This window comes from Tenrec ecaudatus, chromosome 14 (assembly GCF_050624435.1).
Source record: "Tenrec ecaudatus isolate mTenEca1 chromosome 14, mTenEca1.hap1, whole genome shotgun sequence".
Taxonomy (NCBI): domain Eukaryota; kingdom Metazoa; phylum Chordata; class Mammalia; order Afrosoricida; family Tenrecidae; genus Tenrec; species Tenrec ecaudatus.
The window spans coordinates 28,399,000-28,419,159 of NC_134543.1; the positions used below are offsets into that span (position 1 = coordinate 28,399,000).

At 55.1% G+C, this 20,160-nt stretch overlaps 1 protein-coding gene across 1 annotated transcript in view; it reads right to left on the reverse strand.

Moving 5' to 3' along the window:
- Window positions 1–419: 419 nt before the first annotated feature.
- The window catches only part of IFT43 (intraflagellar transport 43), a 106,166-nt gene continuing 86,425 nt past the window's right edge, over window positions 420–20,160 (reverse strand). Inside the window, exons 6-9 of the mRNA XM_075530776.1 lie at window positions 2,166–2,238; window positions 1,889–1,964; window positions 876–938; window positions 420–725 (exon numbers count right to left, since the gene is read on the reverse strand). Coding sequence (XP_075386891.1) covers window positions 606–725; window positions 876–938; window positions 1,889–1,964; window positions 2,166–2,238 — 332 coding nt within the window. The 3' untranslated portion in view covers window positions 420–605. The remainder of the gene's footprint in view (window positions 726–875; window positions 939–1,888; window positions 1,965–2,165; window positions 2,239–20,160) is intronic.

Consider the following 20,160-nt stretch of genomic DNA (forward strand, 5'->3'; position numbering starts at 1 on the left):
GGGGGGCGCTGGTGAACTGGCCCCCCTGCTTATGACAACCAGGGACAAGATGTGGGCATGAGGGGTGCAGGCTTTCGGGGCCCAGGGGTTGCAGGAAGAGGTGAGTAAGGGAGTTCTGATGTGAAGAGTGGGTCACTCCTGGCACCCGTGTGGTTGGTGGCCCCTCTGCAGTGGACAGCAGACCCCAAGGGTCTAGCAGAATAGCACTGCGTGCCCATGGGGAAAAGGCTCCCCAGGCCCAGGGGCAGGTGTCAGAAGCTCCCACTGCCCCACACCTGCCTCTGTGCTCACAGGCACCACACCGGGATGCTGTGTTCTCTGAGGGACGCCCGCTGCCTTCGACCCTCAGGCTGCTCCAGAGCCGCCATGCCTCTCAGGGACTTGTCACAGAGAGGGTGCTGCCAAGACAGGGACCCACACCCCTGGGAGTAAGCACTTTATTGTGCAGATGACCCTGCGACGTTTGCGAGAATAAACAGAAGATTCTGGATAAAAAATTCTACTCGGCTTGTCAGCTTCTTGAGTTCGGCTATCTGTCTTTGTCCCCAGGTGCCCAGCAGTGGTCACTGTGGGCAGAGAGAAGGGTCTGCCTTCTGCCCCTGGCATCAGGGGTTCCTGGGTTGCCCCGAAGCGTCCTCCTTCTCCATCTGCTGCTGGTCCCACTCGGTGAGGAGCTCGGAGGACACCTCCGTGTACAGATGGCCCCAGTCCCAGCCGACATCATCCTGCCAAGAGGGGAGCAGCTGGGGCCACGAAGAAAGGCCGTGGCTCTCCACCACAGCCACCTGCCCACCCCCGTCCAGCCTCAGCTGGCCACAGGAACAACAGGCCCGTGGGAGCCGGGGAGGGGGAGGGGGGTGCTGCGGCCGCCTTACCTCTCGAATCTCATGCTCGGGCGCCAGAACTCTGGTGAGGAGTTTCAGGTCCACTTCACCGTCCTGTAGAGGCAAACAGAGCCACATGCGCCCCGGGGACCCATGAGCATGAGAACCCCCAGTCCCAGACCTGCAAAACCCCTCCAGTGGAGGAGCTGTGTGAGGGGGCCAAGGACACTGAGAAACCAGCCTGACAGGAGGGCAGGGCACCGCAGCAGCACAGCACTGGGACACGTGTGTGGCTATTTGTGTGTGTGCATGTGGCTGTAGCTATGGCTGTGTCTGTCTCTGGCTATGGCTGTGTCTGTGTGTGTGTCTGTGTGTGCGTGTCTGCGTGTGCATGTGTGTGCGTGTGGCTGTGCCTGTGTGTCTGTGTGTGTGCATGTGGCTGTGTGTGTCTGTGTGTGCACATGTGTGCGTGTGGCTGTGCCTGTGTGTCTGTGTGTGCGCATGTGTCTGTGTGTGTCTGTGTGTGCACGTGTGTGCGTGTGGCTGTGCCTGTGTCTGTGTGTGCGCATGTGGCTGTGTGTGTCTGTGTGTACATGTGGCTGTGCCTGTGTGTCTCTGTGTGCATGTGTGTGCATGTGGCTGTGCCTGTGTGTCTGTGTGTGTCTGTGTGTGCATGTGTGTGCATGTGGCTGTGCCTGTGTGTCTGTGTGTGTCTGTGTGTGTCTGTGTGTGTCTGTGTGTGTGCATGTGTCTGTGTGTGTGTGTCTGTGTGTGCATGTGTGCATGTGGCTGTGCCTGTGTGTCTGTGTGTGTCTGTGTGTGCGCATGTGGCTGTGTGTGTGTGTCTGTGTGTGCATGTGGCTGTGCCTGTGTGTCTGTGTGTGTCTGTGTGTGCGCATGTGGCTGTAGCTGTGTGTGTAGGGGCGGGGAGGCTGGCACTGAGAAATGATGTTAGGTCCAGGGAAACTGAGTCCTCCAGCAAAGGCCCGGCTGCCATGACTTGTCTACTCAAGAAGTCTCTGGAGAGATGGTGCTGGAGCCTGTGCAGAAGCCGCTGCACTCACCAGATTCTGAAAGCTGGAGAACTTCAGGAGGTCATTGTCCAGGTCACGGTAGGTCATCACCCGGTTGACCTGGATGCTGTGGGAAGCGGAGAGCGAGAGGAAGGAACATGGGTAGGTCCAGTTCCAGGAGGGCTGCTGAGCCGCGGTGCCCAGAACCTAGCATGCAGGCAGGGACCATGCCAATGGGGACCAAATGCCGACCAGATGGAAGCCGCTGGTCCACGCGGGGATCGGGAAGTGCCCGGCTCCCGTCAGCTCCACACAGAACTTAACCCACCTGGGAGGGGCTGCCACCTGCAGGACAAAGTCTTCTTCTTGAACCTCTTCCAGATCCGGAATAACGGGAATATCTGCCACGAGAGGGGTGGGGCAGGGGGGAGAGCAAAACTGTCAGCTCTCCTAGGAATCCTGCCTGCTTCCCCCTTGGCTACCTCCTCACTGTCAACGGATCAGCCAGGGGGGCGCAGGGAGGCCAGGGAGAACAGACAGTCAGTCTCTGGGACCCAGGAGCTCCCATCCAGGGTGTGGTGCAGAGAGGTGTAAGCATCAGCATCCAAGGCGGAGCCTCCATGTGTTCTGACACCCAGGTCTGACCAAGAACCGGCTGGAGGAGCACCTCCCAGGTGGGGCCAAAGCTAAGGTACTTGGCTGCTACCTGGAAGAGGGGGTTTCAGATTCAGCCGGAGGTGGCTCAGAAGATGGGGCTGGTGACTTGCTTCTCCAGGGCAGTCCCTGAGGACCCCGTCATGCCTGGTGCTGCTCACACACACACACAGGGTGGCCATGTCCAAAGCCAACGGGACAGCAGTTGGTGTTTTGTTCCTTGCTGTCAGGCAACTGCTTAGCTGGCCACTCGCCACCAGGTCTCCACGGGCCTGTTTTATTCAGAAGTAAGCTTTCCAGTCTCTCATAGTCCGAAACTTTGCTGAAACCTGCCCACCAAGGTTGACCCGGTTGGCTTGAAATAACGGCTGCCTGGCTTTCGGTGTCACAGAAAGGCCACGATGGCAGACACATAGGCAAGTGGTGGTACGGGGATTCCAGAACACCCAGCTGTGCTCATGCACGGGAACCTGTGCAGTCACTGCCGGGCTCAAACCAGGAGGGGTGCGCCTCCTGTGAGCGTGGGTCCCTGCCCCCACTGCTCCATGCATGCACCAGGGAAGAGGGTGACGTGAAGAAGAGTGCGCATGGGGATTAGAGGCGACTCATTCACAATCCACAACGTGCCGGCGCTGCAGCGGTGCCACTGGCTTTCTGAACGCAAAGAGGAATTGTGGCACTTGCGGATGACGACCAAAGGCTGCAGCCTTCGGGATGGTCTAAGAGATCAAAATTCCTTACAACGGGATCCTGATGGACGTGGGAAAGAGGTAAGCTGGAAAGGATGTCATTTGACCCGTACCCACAATCCATGCCCACCGAAGCGGCAGTCCTGAAGTCGAGCGAGGCATTACTCCGGGCAACTCTGCTGCTAAAAACCTACTCAGAGCGTGACAAAGCTGATGGGGCTGCTAGGGCTTGAGGGGCACCTGACCAAAGTCAGGGCACTGTCAATCGCTTAGGGTGCCGGAGGAAAGCAGGACCCTGGGTTAGAAGGGTTGATTGCTGCCCCCCGACTGTGGGGCTGGTGAAGGATCCCGCCTACACCGTGCACTGACAGAAGCAGCCCAGCTAGACGGCGCCTTAGCAGGGAGCAGGGTGCGGCTTTGCCACGGGTCTTTCGGGGGGGGGTGTCCAGTTCCTGGAGAAGGACTCAGGCTTGGTAGAGCAGAGGGCCGTGGGGGGGGCGAGCAGTGCACGCTGAGGACCACTGAGGAGACAGACAGACGGACAGACTGACACACAGGCAGCAACAGAGGCCTCGCTCACAAGAAGAGTTGTGAGGACGGGCCGGGCAGGACCCCGTCCTGCTGTGTGCAGCCCTGTCGCAAGCGGGGACTGACTCGAGGACTCCCCACAACAGTGCTCTCTGCCACCGAGTCGATGCCGACTCGCCGTGACCCGGAGGGCAGGGTAGAAGCGCTCCGTTGGGTTTCTCAGACCCTCCATCTTTACAGGAGCGGACAGACAGCCTCACGGAGCAGCTGGGGGTTTGAACCGCTGACCAGTTGGCTGGCAGCTCCACGCGTCACCCACTACATGCCACCGAGCGCCTTCCTAACCACAATCTTTGCTAAGCCTCCGCTGGTGACCCTGAAATGGAAAGACAAGAGAAGGGAAGAAAGAAGCGGTGGGCGGGCCTGGCTTGGTCCGTGTCTTGAAGTGGCCATCACCCTGCGAGGAGGGCCCTGTGGACGCCTGCTAAGAGCACTGCTTCTGCAGTCCTGGCCACCCCCTTAGCCGGGAGCTGGGGGCCATTGTCCACTTGGGGTCTGACCTGGTGAAAGAGCAGGGCCCCACTTGCCGGGCCCTAATATAAAAAGCCCATGCCATGGAGGCGACCCCGCATGCAGAACAGAGTGGAATCGCTCCACAGCATCCCCGAGACTGTGCATCATGACCAAAGCAGGCTGCCTCGGCTTGCTCCGGCAGAGCGGCTGGGAGATTCGACCTGCCAACCTTCCGCCTAGCAGTCCAGTGCTTCACCTGCCCTGGCAGCAAGGCTCCTCAGCAATACCAATTCTAGAGTGATGGCCACGCCTGTCCTGCTGACTCAGGGGACCGCGTCCTCTGACTACCGCCTCCATCCCCCACCCCAGCTGAGCTCACGGACGTGGACGGGGAGGCTGCACAGTCATGCCCCATCAGTGAGCAGAGCCCCGCACACGGAAGCTTCGTGGTGGCAGCTTGCTCAAGTGCCAAAAGGATTCTGTTTTCTTATAGGAACAACTGCACGCCCTTAAGAAAGGTGCTGGGTGGAAGAAGTCAGAGAAGAGAAACGGGGCAGGATAAAACGGCCTGGAATTCCCAGACCCGGGGCAAACCTCCGAAGGTAGAAAAATCCCAGGGAGGGCAGGGAGTGGGGAAGAAAGCTTTCCATCCCGTTCCCAGGGAAGGGGTCCGGTTTCCTTTAGAAGAGGAGAGTCACATCAATGCAAGGACAGCCGGGAGGCCCTGCCACTTGCATGGGCTGGAGTCTGAGATGGATCCGGTCAGTGCAGCGGGTGTCTACGGGTCAACCCGGTGTCCTCATTGTGACTTCCCACTGCGGAGCCACTGGCCCGTCCATGGAGAACGAGGGCGGGGACAGAGCCACAGTCTGGCAGAGTTGGAGCAGGAAAAGAGGGTTTGTTTGCTTTGATAACACAGGGGTGGGGTGCTGTGACCAGAGAGAGGCCTTCCGAGCGCCTGCCCCTGGGTCCTGCATGCACACTGATGGCCTGCTGCCCATGCGAGCAGGAATTGGCCTTCCCTTCCACTCTGCCTGGGGGGGATTCACTGACAGCGCAGCAGAGGCTCTGTAGCCCAGGGTGAGCAGGCTCCCCGGCTGCACAGCGTGGTAGGGGACACTGGCAGTGCCATGCACCATCAGCGCTGTGACAGTTTGGAGTGAGCCAGCTTGGTGCCCCTGGCTTCCCTCCGGCTTGGAGGCCAGCCTGAGATGAATATTCAGAAGTTGGTGGGGAAAGCCCCCTGCCGAGTTTGGGGCCCAGGACAGGGCCTCCCCAAGTCCCCTTTTCCTGCACAACGTTAGCATTTGGGCCCTGTCAGCTCTGCCCAGCTTCCCCAGGCCCCAAGGAGTCGCACTTCTGCCCACTGTCCACTCTGGCTCTCCACCGGCTCCCCTCTCCATCCCTGGCCCCCTCCTCCAAATGTGCACAAAAGAGTGTGAAGCTGGCCCATCTGTGACAGGTCAGAGGTCAGCTTGGGCCTTGGCAATGGTGCTGCTCAGCGTGGCGCTGGTGGGGCTGGCCACACAGTGGGGCTTCTCTCTAATTGGAAGCCTGGTGCCCGGCAGAAGCTGGTGAACGGCCTGAGTGGGACAGAGCCAGCGCTGACAGCCAGGCCAAGGCAAGCTGGAACGTTCCGGTGCGGTGACAGCTTGAGTCGTCTCGGCAGAGCCGGGCCATCCACTCGTGGGCCCAGTGGAACAGGTGGCCGTGGGGCAGGTTCTGGGCAAACTTCAAAGAACTTTGCAGTTTTACAGTTTCTGATGTACAACCCTGGACAATGCCTGCATATGTGTTCTATAATACGTTCCTGGGAATTGGTTTTTCTCCTTCTGTCCCCACTTTCTCCCTTACTGGTACCAGCCCCCCACCCCACCCCTCTCTCTCTCCCACATACACACACACCAACACACCCACACCACTGATAAAATGAGAAAAGAGGAAAGGTTCTTGGAAACCTGCTGAGTCCCCAAACTGACCGGTCCTTTCTGGCTCGCTGGCACTCTGCCTGACAGAGGAGGACTTCCCCAGAGGGCTCCCAAGCCCGCTGGCTGTTAGACTGCGTGCAGCCACGCGTCACCAGGGGTCCCACGTGCATCGAGCCGGGCCTGCCTCCAGAGGGAGACAGTCACTTGACCGTCAAAACCAGACAGGGGGCCCAGGCTGATCCCGTTGTGAAGTGTTCTCATTTCAATGCACAAGATCTTAACTGAAGCAATGAGACGGACCGTGGACTCGGTGCATGCACTGTTGAAAACCTAGCCAACTTAAAAAAAATGCAAAAATTCACTTTACTTTATCCCCATTTTCTTCCACACTGCCAGGAAGAACAATAGTAGCAATTAGGAGGCGGTAAAGAGCGGAGGCCGGAGCCGGGGGGGGGGGGGGGGGGCCCTGGTTGGAGGCCCTGAAGGCTGAATGGCTGGTTTCAAGTCCTTGTTGTGTGATGTCCCCCGCTCTCAGCCTCAGTTTCTTCATCTGTAAAACAGGGCTCATAATTTTGCCCACCTCCTATGGTTCTTGTAAGTATTCTGTGAAACCATCTTTGTAAAATACGTAGCTTTCCGCTCTGCGTGTAATAGTTATTTAATAACAGTTCGTGTTCCTTCAATGGCTATTTTAACACTGAGCGTGTTCAGACACTGCCTGGCCTGCCCAGTGAGCGCCATTTCTCCGATGAGGCCCCTCGGGCCCCGTGAGAGCCAGCAGCTTTGGGAGGTGAGATGACTCCAGGCCGACGGGCATACCCTCGCTGCCCGTACCCGCCCAGGCTTCCCTGGCAAACATAAGGTACCTTGAAAGATGGCCTACCATCCAAACACCTTTTACTCCTCCTGAGACCTGACGTCCTCTGTCCTTGGGTGTCCCTCACCATTCCAGTAGCCATACACAAGCCTGGCCGAGTCCTCTCTGGCACCATCTGCCCCAGTTTGCTGCTTCCCCGAGCGGAAGGGAGCCAGGCGGCAGTGAACCAGCTGGCAGAGGAGGGGCCCTGGCTGGCTCCACTAGCCTAGGACACAGGGGGATGAGGCTCGGGGCCATGCGACTGCAGTACAGCGGAAGGTGGCAAGCTCAGGCCTTTCAGCCCTCACTGGATGGCAGGTGGCTCTGTCCTCACACAAGTCACCTGCTCTCTCGCGCCCAGCTAGACTCCTTAAGCCAAAGCTGCTTTCCTTGTCCCCGCTGCTGTGTGAACGTGCCAGCTCACACACTGGCTCCTTCTGTCCACCAGGGCTGCCTGGTTCGCCGCACTGAAGGGGATGCTCTTGTTCATTCTTGCTTTCGTGAAAGTCATCCCGATTGAGCACCCACTGGGCAGATGGGGTCGTGCTGCACACAGATGACCCACAAAACAGACCTGCCCCGGCTTCCTGGCATGCCAAGGAACCCACACATAACTGTCCTGCTTCTCAGTATACCGGGATGGCCTGAATGTGGCTGTGCCGTTGGGAGCCGTGACACCAGGCTTGTAAATACCAGCACAGTCACCCACAGTGAATGCACTTCCCCAGAGCTTCTGGACTGAGACAGACTAGGAAGGAAGGCGCCCTGGGGATGTGCTTGTACAAACCAACCAGGGAAAAGCCTGTGGACGGCAGCAGAGCATTGTTCAGCACGACACGGAGAGACGAGGCCCTCGGCTGAAAGGCACTCACAGTGGCTGCATCGCTGGACTGCGCATACAGACATTCAACGGATGACCCAGGAGGGGCAATTCCGCGGGATGTCGTGGGTCAGAGCCAACTTGACGGTCACTAACAACAAAGAAGGAAGCTAAGAGGATCCTCTGGCAAAGACAACCAAACCAACAAGAAGAAAGACCGGACTGTTTTATTTTCTTTCTTTCTTTTTTTAAGTCGGTGGCGAGAGGGACAGCAAGCCAGAGGGGAGCTTGCGGGAGTGCGAGGGCTGCCGAGACCAGCCCTGCTACGTTCTCTCCTGCCACGGTGGGCTCCATGAGCAGGGCGTGGCTCCGTGCAGGCTGAGCGGGGTGGGCGGGAGAGGAGACTGGATGTGTGTATTTGCTTGGGCTGCAAACGTCTCTGTGGGAGTGATGGCGCACACCGGGGGCAAAGCTAACAAAAAAGGGGGGGTTTTGCAAGGAGGCTTCAAAACATCTGTGGAAAAATGGAATTACAACATGATGGGATTTTCCCATAAACTTCACTCCTTCCTGTATGATCCTAACTTCAAGTGTGATTGAACATGTTAAGTACAGTTGCTTCCCTTCCTGATGGAGCCCTGGTGCCGTGGTGGACTACATGCTGGCTGCTGAGCACAGGTCAGCTGTTCAAAACCACCAGCTGCTCCATGGGAGAAAGGCTGAGTTTTCTACTCTGGTAGAGAGCTAGTCTCCAAAGCACACGGGGGCAGTTCTACCCTGTCTAATAGGGTCTCTGTGAGCCAGAGTCAACTCGATGGCAGTGAGCCGGGTCTTTCCCCTATAGGGACTCCTACAGACAGTCCCTGTAGGCATTGCTGATGTATGTTTGTTGATGAGAAATCATGCACTCAGTGCAGATCAGGCTCCTCAAGGCATGGTTGTAAGTGGGGTCATTTGACACCTGTGGTTAGAGACCTATCAAATCACAGACACCATCATTCAACAAAAAGCTCAGGTGAAGCTGTTCTTTCTCCACACAGCCTCCGTCTAGGTCTGCCCACTTCTGAAGGTGGTGTTCCTCCCGCTGAGCCGTCTCTGAAGAATCCTGTCACTCTCATCGACACCATGTCGAACCAGAAACTTTAGCACACTCGAGGACTCAAATAGCATTCCTTCTCAATGTCTTCTGAGTTTGGGGAACAAATGAAGTCTGACGGGACAAGACTGGGGCTAAAGGAAGGACAGGGAGGGGTTCCCAATCAGGTTCTCCTAGGAGAGTCCCTTCTGCCCTCGAAGAAGGAGCAGGTGCGTGGCCATGATGGAAGAAACCGCTCCGGGTGGCTTTCCTGGCCTTTTTCTCACTAACACAATTTTCCTTCTCCTACGACTCCTTCACAAAGCCCTGGGGCACCCTGTGCCCTTTGAGACAGTCCATCAAGCGTGCCCCTGGGGAATTCTCCAGAACAGTCCCGGTGACCTTTGGAGCCAACCTATCTTGACTTTAACTGCTTTGGGAGATCCGCTTGACAGTTTTAATCGGACCTTTGTGGGCAGTCTCACCCTAAGGAGACCAAGACAAGCATGGCACCGAGAGAACGCCGTCTGCAGCTTGCAGGGATCACAGACCTGTTGAAGCATGTTTGGTTTACAATAAACCCGTGCATGCATAAACCGTGGCCCTGGGAGCAATACTTGCTCAATGAATCCTTAAAGCTAGACCTTCTTTAGATGGCCGCCGGTATACTGGGACACGAACACTCTGCGCTGCCTTGAAACCAACCCCATGTGGATCTACCGTGCTCTTTTGCAGGCGGGAAGGGGAGCTTGCGAGGTCTCTGAATCAGGGATGGCAGTTAGAAGCAGAAGGATGATGCAGGACTAAGGCAGGCAGAGGGCAGCGCGTGGAAAGAAAGCGAAAGAACGTGTGGGGCTAGGGAGATAAAAGAGAGATGTATGTGGATAGAGAACAGGGCCCGGGCGTGGGTGGGGGATGGCAGGGGGCCAGGCAGGAGAGAAGACGCCAGGAAACCTGTACTGGGTGCCTGCTACACACAAGACCCCTTCTTGGGCGCACTATGGGAGAACCAGATGGATGAAAGCTGGTCCCCGTCTTCAAGAAACTTGGATCGCAAAGCTGCAGAGGGAGGTTCGATACATAAAAAGCAGCAGTGAGTCAGTAGAAGATGAAATTACCCTTTAGAATCATCGATGATCCCACTGACGGAACGAAGAGCTCTCTGCCGTCCTTTCCTCGGGGGCCCAGTGGTGACCAGAGCCCTGCAGCAGGAGTTCTCAAGGTCAAGCCAAAGCCAAGTCCACGACTCACAGCAGGCTGAAGGCTGGAGTAGTCTGCTCGGTAGGGGCTCTGACACTGTCCATCTCCATGGGGACAGGCGGCAGGGGGAAGAGTAAGGGACATTTGTCCTAGGTCTGCCCCCCTACATCTCGGTCACGTCTACCTTTCCAGGGACTGGCACGGTGAAGGTTAACTGAGCGGAACTGAGACCTTAGAAAGCCCTCAAACTTGCAAGTTCTATTTATGGAGGCACCACAGCGATTTCTCTATCATCTTCTACTTTGAGTATAAGGGTTACCAAGCCCCAAAGCTACCTCGGCAGAACGTGTTGCAGCCATCCTCGGGTGGCCCCTGGGTCCAAGCCTCACATGAGATTTGCATGGAGAGGCTCACATTAATCTTCCTGGTGCGTGCACATGGGACAGTGGACAAGTGGACACAAAGTTACAGAGAGAGTTGCTCGGATGGGGTCCAATTTGGACCGTCTGGCTTCCACCTTGAGATTGGGTCATGATGCGCTTCACGAATCTCCCTGTGTTTGTAGCACTTGTGTGCCCGCTATCTCTTTCTACAATCTAGAAACCCCCAACAAAGACCCATTAATGCACAGTAAGAGAGCAAGAACTTATTTAAGAGAGAGGGACTGTCACGTGGGAGTCTAATCCAACCCAACAGATCTACCCAAACAAGCCAACCACCACATGAAACCTCCACCCTAAATGAGCGGCACTCTAACCATGCCACTAACAGGAACACGATCCATAACAGCAGGATCCATAACAGTTGGTTTGGAAGATGTCAGCAGCTGCCATTTGCCCTGAAATACCTTCACCCTTTACAGAAAATATCACAAACGCGCAGGGGAATGCGAACCATCCAGCAACGTCCCAGGAGAGTCTTTTGAGCCCTGGTCACCTGGTAGTCAAGGGCCTTCCCCCATGAAGAAGCTTCCCCCTAAGCCTCTGAGACGTGGTTTGTGAGCATCTGCCTTCAGCTCTGGCTGTGGCCTTGTTTGATACAAGTGATTTCTTAGCTTGGACCCGAGCTGGCAGTGAGCACCCCCGGAGCAGTCCTTGGGCCCGTCTGCTGGGGAAGTCAATCGAAGCTCTGCAGAAAGGAGAGCACAGAGAGGGTGGGGGCCCACCACCGGGGCCCTCTGAGACCCCCAAAGATGTGCCCAGCAGGGAGCTCCCTCCTCGCAGCATCCCTGGGGCTGCTCCTTGCTGTTGTTTGTTGTGTTTGCCCTGGCTGAGAGTCTCCGAATGGGATTTCTTGTCCTGTCCAGAAAAGTCTCTTGCAGGTCCCAGCGCATTTTCTCACTTTGACCGTGAGAAATGAACCAAGGACCTGGTCTACCTTGCCAGCTTTCTCAGGGGGGGCTCCTCACAGCCTCTTGTCACTCACGGCAGCTGCTGCCTGACGCTCCGCAGCAAGTCTCCAGCCACCGTGCTGCAGCCCAGGCTGTGCTTAGCCAACGGCTTGACTCTACCACCCACCAGCCAAGCTCAAGAGCAACCGGTCCTTCTGAAGGCGGACCGGGACGTGCTGCTTAAAGACACAGCGACGGGCCCCACTCCGGATGAGCCCTGCCTGCCTGCACTGGTGCCCCACGTCAACACCCATCAGCAGAGCTCACAAGCGGAAGGAAATGACGCCCATATTTCCGGGTGATGGCAATGGTAAACCAGGGATCATTATGATTTTTTTTCCTCTACAGCTGCAAAACTTTGTTTTACTGAATGCTGTTACCTTCTGCATCACGTATGGGGAATTTTAAACAGGCAAATGGAAGAAGGTCCGATTGAAGATGAAGTTAAGTGAAAGAAATTGGTCTCATTTAGCACATGACAGGATTCATCTGTGTTCCCAAGTCCACTGAGGTGGCATCATGGGTGTTTCATATTCATGAGCTGCTGCGACACTATGTCCCTCGTTTACAAAGAGCCGTGTTCAGCAAATTCCGTCCCTGTGGACCCTCGGTGCATTTCATGGTCTTGTCAGAGAGACATCAAACGCTCCAGTAACCAAATACCAGAAAACGGCTTTAATTAGCGGATCTCAATCGTATAAATAATTTTTTTTCCAAGTGGGAAAGAAATGGGAGAATTTTATAAAAGGGGAAAACAGTAGGCAACAGGCTTCAAACACCCGAAGGAACAAGGGAACGAGGGGTCTCAGAGGAGCTCTTGGGCAGGCCCGGGCCCAGCCCCGCGGCCCCTGCTCTCCCCGCACCAGGGCTCGAGGGGCAAAAATGCGTCTCCGGGTGCCTGGCAGGTCCGCTTTATTAAGACGTATTCCCTCGGGACATCACTGATTAAAGCTGCATCCAGGCTGTCCTTGTGAGTGGCAGGCGAGGAGGAGAGAGGCAGCAGAGATGGGAGCAGAGAGGCTGGAGAGGGAGTTGGCGGTGGGAGGGCCTCTTGGCAAGATCGGAGACACGGGACTGACCGAGAGCCAACTGTGTGGCCCCACGGCCTTGGCAGTGTCTGGTCAGGAGGCGTGTGACAGACAGAAAGGGAAGCATCCCGTCTGGCACACTCCCCGCTCATTCATCGGCGTCCCATGTGTCGGAATGCCTTTACACTGCTGCCAAACCCCGTCTCTCCGGACGCTCCTGGGGGACAGATCACAGGACCCGTGAGGCGGAAGAACAAAACGGTGTCCCTCGGTGACCTTCACGCGGCGGCAGCTCGCTGGTCAACAGCAGGTTGTGGGGGGAAGCTGAGGGCTGACGTTGGTCAGCGGTGAGCCAGAGCTCCATCTAGACCATCCGCAGAGAGAGGATGGAAGCCTCTGGGCGTGGAAGCCTGGCTACCTTCGAGGGTCACAGTTTCTACGGAACCTCGGAATGCAACAACCCCGAACGGAAACCCTGCACAGCCCCACGCAAGCCTACCGACAAGCAGAGTCTGGGCCAGGCCAAGGGCAAGCAGAGAGCGTGTGAGAGGTAAACACAGAGGGCAAGCTTCTCTACAGGGAAAGGTGCCACTCAGCCCTGGAGCTCCGGGGCAGCCAACTTGGGGAGGACACCAGTGTCATGGGGGAGGTTCTCCCGGGGAGAGTCGCACAAGCACGGACAGCAACGTTGTCCTGCCATTCCAACAGCTTCCCCAGAGCCCGGGGACGGGCCGGCTTCCAGTGTGGAGAGTCCGTAGGATAAGGAGGTGTTGAGGAATGAAGTGGCTGCAAGGAATGGCAACTGAGGGCCTCCCCACTCTCCTCACGAAGGCCCCAGACGAGGCCCCGCCATCAGCGTGGCAGAGAGCGAGCGAGCGAGAGAGCGAGAGAGCGAGCGAGAGAGTCTGCTCAGAGACGAAGGAGTTAGAAACCAGGCATAACCGATTCTATGTCATCCAATGCGTGTTACAACTGGAAGGGGAAAAAAAAAAGAGTGAGAGAGAAAAAACAAGACAAACTGCATTGCTTTCATTCTAAATCCTTGGGTTTTGTATTTTCCTTATATATATTTATTAAAAACATGCCACTTTGATCAGTGCCACCCGACACCCCCACATATGGAACGCTTCTGAGCGGTTCCCTCCGCACAAGGCCACTGCTGGTGACAGCCAGCTGGTTTTGATCACAGCCATTCTGAATCGGATTTTCCTAAGATAGATGAGGAGTCTTCCTGCTGCTCTCTTATCAGAGGAGAAACAGGGGGGGAGGGGAGGACGGTCCTGAGGGACTGGCGCCACAATCAAGGGCCGGGCGCTTCCCTCTCTGCCCCTCTGCTGCTGCAATTTTCAAAGGAGGTTGCCTCGGGCGCTTTTAAATGATGGTGTCTCGATTCTGTAATCATCTTTCAAGTGCTTGCTCTTAAAAGGGTCTTTTAGGTAAACCCAGTTCCTCAACCACACTTATGGACTCCAGTCGCACTCCCGCTGGGTCCTCCTGCGTGTGTGGGTACCTTCGTGCACACTGCTATGCACGCTCACCGAGTGAACTGGGGATGTTTAGAAATCCGGTGGGCCCCATAGCTAGAAAGGACCACCCATTTGGCCCTATCCAGTCCACCTCTTGCTGCGTAAAGGGCCCTCAACATCCTTCCCGCCCCCCCATTCTCGCTACACCCAGGTTCTGCTCTCAGGGACCTGGCCCTTGCTTAGAAGCTCATCTCCCTGTGTGCCATTTCAGAAGGAAGTCACTTCTGCATTGGGGGTGGGTGTCGTGATTTCCGAAGCCTAACCACAGGGGCATCTACATGCCTTTTCCTCCCCGTCTCTCCCGAAGGTGGTCTCTGGCGGTCAGCCTTAAACTGGGAAAGGAACCAGCCCTCAAAGGAGGATGCGAACACCAGCCGGCAGCCTCGGGCAGCCTCGGGCCAGGACGTGGCGCTCTGGAGCCACTCTCTCAGGAGCCAGCAGGTCTCTTCTTTATTCGGTCTCAGCCGCGGGAAGAGACGCCCTCAACCCTGAATCTTGAGGGCTTTCTAGTCCAAGGAGAAGATGCTCATCAAGGCAAGGCTAGGAGAGGCATCCAGATCCCCTCGTCTCCTCTCATCCCTCACACAACCACTCTCTGCCCGGGTGCAGGGAGAAGTATTTGTGTCCTTTGGAAGCAGGTGTGCTGCTTGCAGCCACCTTTAGGAGGGTCTCACAAGACACCATGGGCTTTGCTTTGTCCTGTAGGAGAGAAGGATGTGGCAGTGTGTGTCTGTAAAGACTGACCACCTCGGATACCCCGTGGGGCAGTACCGCTCTGTCAGAATCAACTCCCCGGCAGTGGGTTCCGCTTGCTTTTATCTTGACCCTGTCTTCTACATTCAAGTGGGATGGAGGTCACGGAGGGGCAGAACAAACATCCTGATCTCTCTTATTTTGCCAGTGCTTCGTGTTGGAAAACTGTCACCCCCCCGAACAACCCGACGGAGCACTGACGGCACTTGCTCGGCTGGCTTGCTGGAGGACAGAGGCCGGTTAGCACGGCTGCTTCATGTAAAGCACGCAGCGTGCATGGCGCAGGCTTATTCTTCTCACTTCACCTCTCCAGATGGACTTTCTCTTCGTTACAAGGAGGCTGGGCACGTGATCCAAGGTAACGGGACCCCAGAGAGGTCACTGTCAACTGCATTAGGGACAGAGACGTTGATGACATTTGCAAAGTCCTAGAGATTCTGGAGCACCACTGAGGGCAGCCAGCACGGTCCCCGGCTCTGCCCACAGAGCAGAAGGTCTGGTTAGGACCCTCGGCCCTGTTGTTCAGCTAGACCAGCTCTTAGGGAATATGGAAAATATGACTGAGTTGACGATGCAGAGCAACTAAGACCTGCTTCAGGCTCATCTTAGTTCTCGAAGCCTCCCTGACACTCTGCCTTTCTTCGGAGCTGAAAGAACACACTCTTGCCTCACTAATCGACGGGCTTAGGCTCACAGGCCCAGGTGTTGTACGAAAATCGGTGTTAGGCAAAAAATGGAGATAGTCACATGGGCTCCCCAAATGGAGGATGGCCACATCAGTGACAAATCAATCACAACACTGCACAGCTGTCCAACCACTGGGCATCACGGCCTGGCCAAGGTGACACACAACCACTTAACCGTCACAGCCAATGTTGCTTCCACCTTGCACTTCAGCATTCGTCACTGCCAGATGTTCAGTCTTTCATGAGCACAACGGTTGAGTAGTAGGTTTTTCACTATTGTAAATCGGAAACGTCAGATAATAACAACCGATAAAAGATTAGGTGTATAATCAAACCAGTCTCTACAGTGTTTGCGGAGTCAAGTCGTTCCAAACAACTCCCTGTTCCATCAGCTTCTGGAAAACCATTCCATGATGGCTTGTGCTTCTTGTACCCCCTCCTATGAATGACGAAGCCCAATAAAAACAACCGTGCTACGTTCCAACGCCTCTGTGCAGTGCTGCGACACCTCTGGGTGCCCGCCCGCCCACCCCCACTCTGGCCCGAGAAGAAGGGCGCTCCTGGGGCCTCGGGCATCTCCTTCTACTGGAGTTCTTTCCTTTGACTGTGGGGACGGTGACTCTAACTGCCGATCGAGGAAGAACCAGATGCAGATTCCCAGTCCACGGAACTGCAGTAGAGGGTACACTCGCTCAAGAAGCAGGGGACCAACATCTCAGTCTGTTGACTTTATGTAATTACTTTTCACTTGTGCCCCTAAATTCCTCTTTCACCAAAATGAGGTCCATTCTACTTCTAGAACATCCTTATTCTCGGCTGTGTCTTGGGACATATATCACGAGAATAAGAACAACAAGCCCCTTTTAGTCAGATTTGCCTCTGACAGAGCCTTTCTGAATGTTCCACAGCCATGATCACGGCTGGCAAATAAAGCGAGTCATTTCTTCGGCTAAGACCACGGTCCTAAGAATCTGTTTCCTATAATGCAATTAGCCTGCATGGATCCTAGCTCTGTTCTGTTGCCACCTCCGCTCGGTAGGCACATCCTGAGCTGGTACCACCACTCCTGCAGCCGTCTTTTGTTCCATGCGGCCTTCTGAGCCTGCACGCGGCTTTGTGGTGTCCCGATGCTTCCTCGCTGTGTCTTCCAGAGGCAGGCTGTCAGGAAAGCCAACCATGCCACACTTTGTGACTCAGACCTTGGGTCATGTAGGGTCTTGGGTGTTAGCCAAGCCGCCCAAACTCCCTAATACACCACCACCCACCCACACCCAACAAAGCCTCTTCCGCGGACCCTAAAACACGGTCTCCTCTTTGGAGGATTCAGCATAGGCCAACTCATTATCTAAAAACAACTTTGATGGAGAAGAAGTTATAACCATAAAGCTAAACCAAAACCAAACCTTTTGCCATCGGATCAATTCAGACTCATAGCAGTCCTATCTAGGTTTCCGAGGCTGGAAATCTGTACAGGAGCAGTAAGCCTCATCTTTCAGCCATGGAGCAGCTGGTGAGTTTGAACTGCTAATCTGACAGTCAGCAGCCCAATGCTGACCTGAATAGGCAACCAGCTGAAGGGTTTCCTGCATGTCACAAGAGCTTTAAAGGCCTAGTCTCTTTGGCTTTTCTCTACCCGGCCCACATAGTGGCATAGAGAAGACTTCCCCATGAGAGGGTCAACAGAATGTAGAACGCGAGTCCGTTGGTAAATCTGGGAACCGGGAGGGGAGAAGAGCTCGGCAGAAGGATGCTAGAGTGTGAGTGCAGACGTGCGTTGTCTAAGAGCAGGCTGCAAAAAGGACCTCTCACAGCAACGAGAGGAAGTTAGAAAGTACCTGTCTGGACCCAGCACCACCACTTACTAGAAGTGGTGTGAGGGGACAGGCCCCTGGCTTTGAGAACAAAACTGCTCCATCTTCAGGAATTATGTAAGGAGGTGGTTAACATAGACGCCATTCAACATGAAATGATCCGCAACTACTGGTTTCCCATTCAGAGCAAAGAGTGATACAAATCCACATACACACCGAGACAATCCGTCCATGGACTAATGGACCTTGCACATCTCAGTCCCCACAAGCCTGAGCCACACCCCCACCCCCGCCCCCCAAAACCCTAGTTGGCACCCAGCTACCATTACCAACAGCACTGGAAAGGAGGAGCACACTTTGAGAGAGTGCAACACAGATGTGGAGCAGAACTCCAAACTACGAGAGAGACCAGGCTGACTGGTCAGATGGAGACTGGGGAGCCCTCAAGACTATGGCCCTTTGTCTGCCTGCAGGCTGGCACTCATCTCTCTCTGAACAACCAACCACTGCAGGTTCAAAGGGCAGCGCTTATCTAAGGACAAAGCACAGAGGGGAAGGGAAACAGGAAACTTGGGGAGGAAGGAGGGTAAGGAGGTGGCTGCAATGGAGACGTTGAAATAAAATGTGCTTGAGTTGTTGAATGTAAAACTGATGGTCTGCTCAGTAAATGTAAATATTGACCGAATTCCCAATTTAAAAGTTGTTAAAAATTAGAAAATTAAATTCTATACCCTTGTAATGAAGTTATATTGAAAACAAAAATAATAAAGGTGAAACTTCCTAGATTTTTACTGGATTTATACTTTTTTTTAATAAACACTCTTGAATAGTTTATATCTCAGGTAGGTGAGGGCTTCAGGAAGTTCATGAAAAAATAGAATGAAAAGAGAATGGAACTTTTCCACGTACTTCTTGAAGCCCCTCCCTGTCTGTAGGGTAGAATTGCTGGGCCTCTACTACCCATCTCTTGTCAACTCTGTCATCAGCGATGGCTGAAAGCCTGACCTCAGCCGTGGTGGGAGAGCCGACATCACCGAAACTGCCAACGCTGCCCGTAGGACTCTCCTTCCCACCTAAAATGTGGGTTTACCAGTTGTGACCCTTAAGGATGATGTCAACTAGGCACTCCTGCGGCTGGTTCCTCCTCAATCTCTTGTTGGGTCGCCTGCTGATTCCAGGAGCTGTCAGCAGACTACTGATGGTAGATCTCTTCAGCCAACCTCGGATTAATTTACCTCTGTGTCTGCCAGCCTGTGCCCCTTACCGCCCACCTCCTACCCCTGCCACTGCTTCCATGAGTCAGGGGACGTTACTTCTACAACTTGTAAGTCACTTCTCGATGGACATCTCTATCTAGCAACGCTTATCAGCGTCATTGAGTTTGCCTCTCTGGAGAGCCCTGGCACATCAGTGCCTATCCACCACGTGTCCTTGGCGAGTAAGGGACCTCACACAGCGTCCATGGCCTTTTCCACGACAGTTTCCCCTGCAGCTGGAGCAGTTAGCAAACCCTTGGGACAAGTGCCCAGCAAGTCAATTCTGACTCCAGCGGCCCAATGGCTGCTCCAGGGTTTCAACGCTCTAGCTCTTCCGAAGCAGGTTACGGGGGCTGTCCTCGGAAGAAACCCCGGACAGGTGCGACTTGCCAACCTTCAGCTCACATCAAACACTGAACTCTGCCACGATGGGACTCCTAGTGAACACAAGCAGGAGTTATTGATACTTTCAAATTCTTACTCAATAGACCAAACGGCACAGATCTCAGAATGAGGGAACACAGCTTCATCCTGGGACCCACCCCATTCTGCCTTAATTCCTGCTGCGGCTCTGTTCAGCTGAAAGTGTGTGTGTGTGTGTGTGTGTGTGTGTGAGAGAGAGAGCGAGAGTGAGAGCGAGAGAGAGAGAGAGAGAGAGAGACTGCATAATGAAGGGTGTGGGGTGTGGGTTTGGAAACCCCAGAGAGAAAAAAAGGTTGGTTTTAAGAAACATGATTTCATCAAAAAGCACCCTGCAAAAGCTGCAGAGGCAAACAGTTGTCAGTGAGTCAATTCCGGCTCAGGGCGAGGCTGTGTGTGGCAGAGAAAGCTCTAGTCTATTCACACAGCTCAGACTCCCTGCCGTCAAGTCAGTGCTGAGCCAGAGACCCTACAGGACAGGGCAGAACTGCCCCCGTGGGGTTCCATGGCTGTCCCTGTAACGGGAGTAGAAAGCCCTGTCTTTCTCCCTTGGAGAAGCTGGTGGTTTTGAACCACCGGCCTTTTGGCTCACAGCCCAATGTGAGGTGGGGGCCAATGTGGCCAATGTGAGGTGGGGGAGAGGGAGCACAGAGTCAGGCCTCCGAGGCAGCTCTCGGTGAACCTGCACCGCGGCGTTCTCAGTTAGCAGCTCAGGGCATTAACCAACCGTCTGTACCGTCCAGGGACGCCAATCCAAAAAGCAGGAATTGTCTGAAAAACATTACAGGGCTCGGGGGTGCCCCAGGATGCATTACCCGGGGAAGAAATGGCAATGGAAGGTTCTTGCTAAGCAAGAAACCAGAATTGAGACATCAGGGTTCCAATTCATTTGTGCTTATTCCAATTTCTCTTCTTCCACAGTCCAGCCTGCAGACTCAGAGCGGCTCGGCTGTTCAGAAGAGGAGGGATGGCAGGCATGGTGGAGGAGTGGAGCAAGAAATGGGAACGAGCCTGAAGGGGAGTGGAAAGCCTGGGGCAGAGATGACTGCGAAGAGGGATGACGGTGGGGGCATGGCAGCAGCGAATCCCCTGGGCAGGCTAGCACCTCACCTCTCACTCAGACTCAGCGCCAGCTGTGACCGGGGGCTTTCACCCCTTTTCCCTGTTGACACGGGCAGAAAATTGAGCAC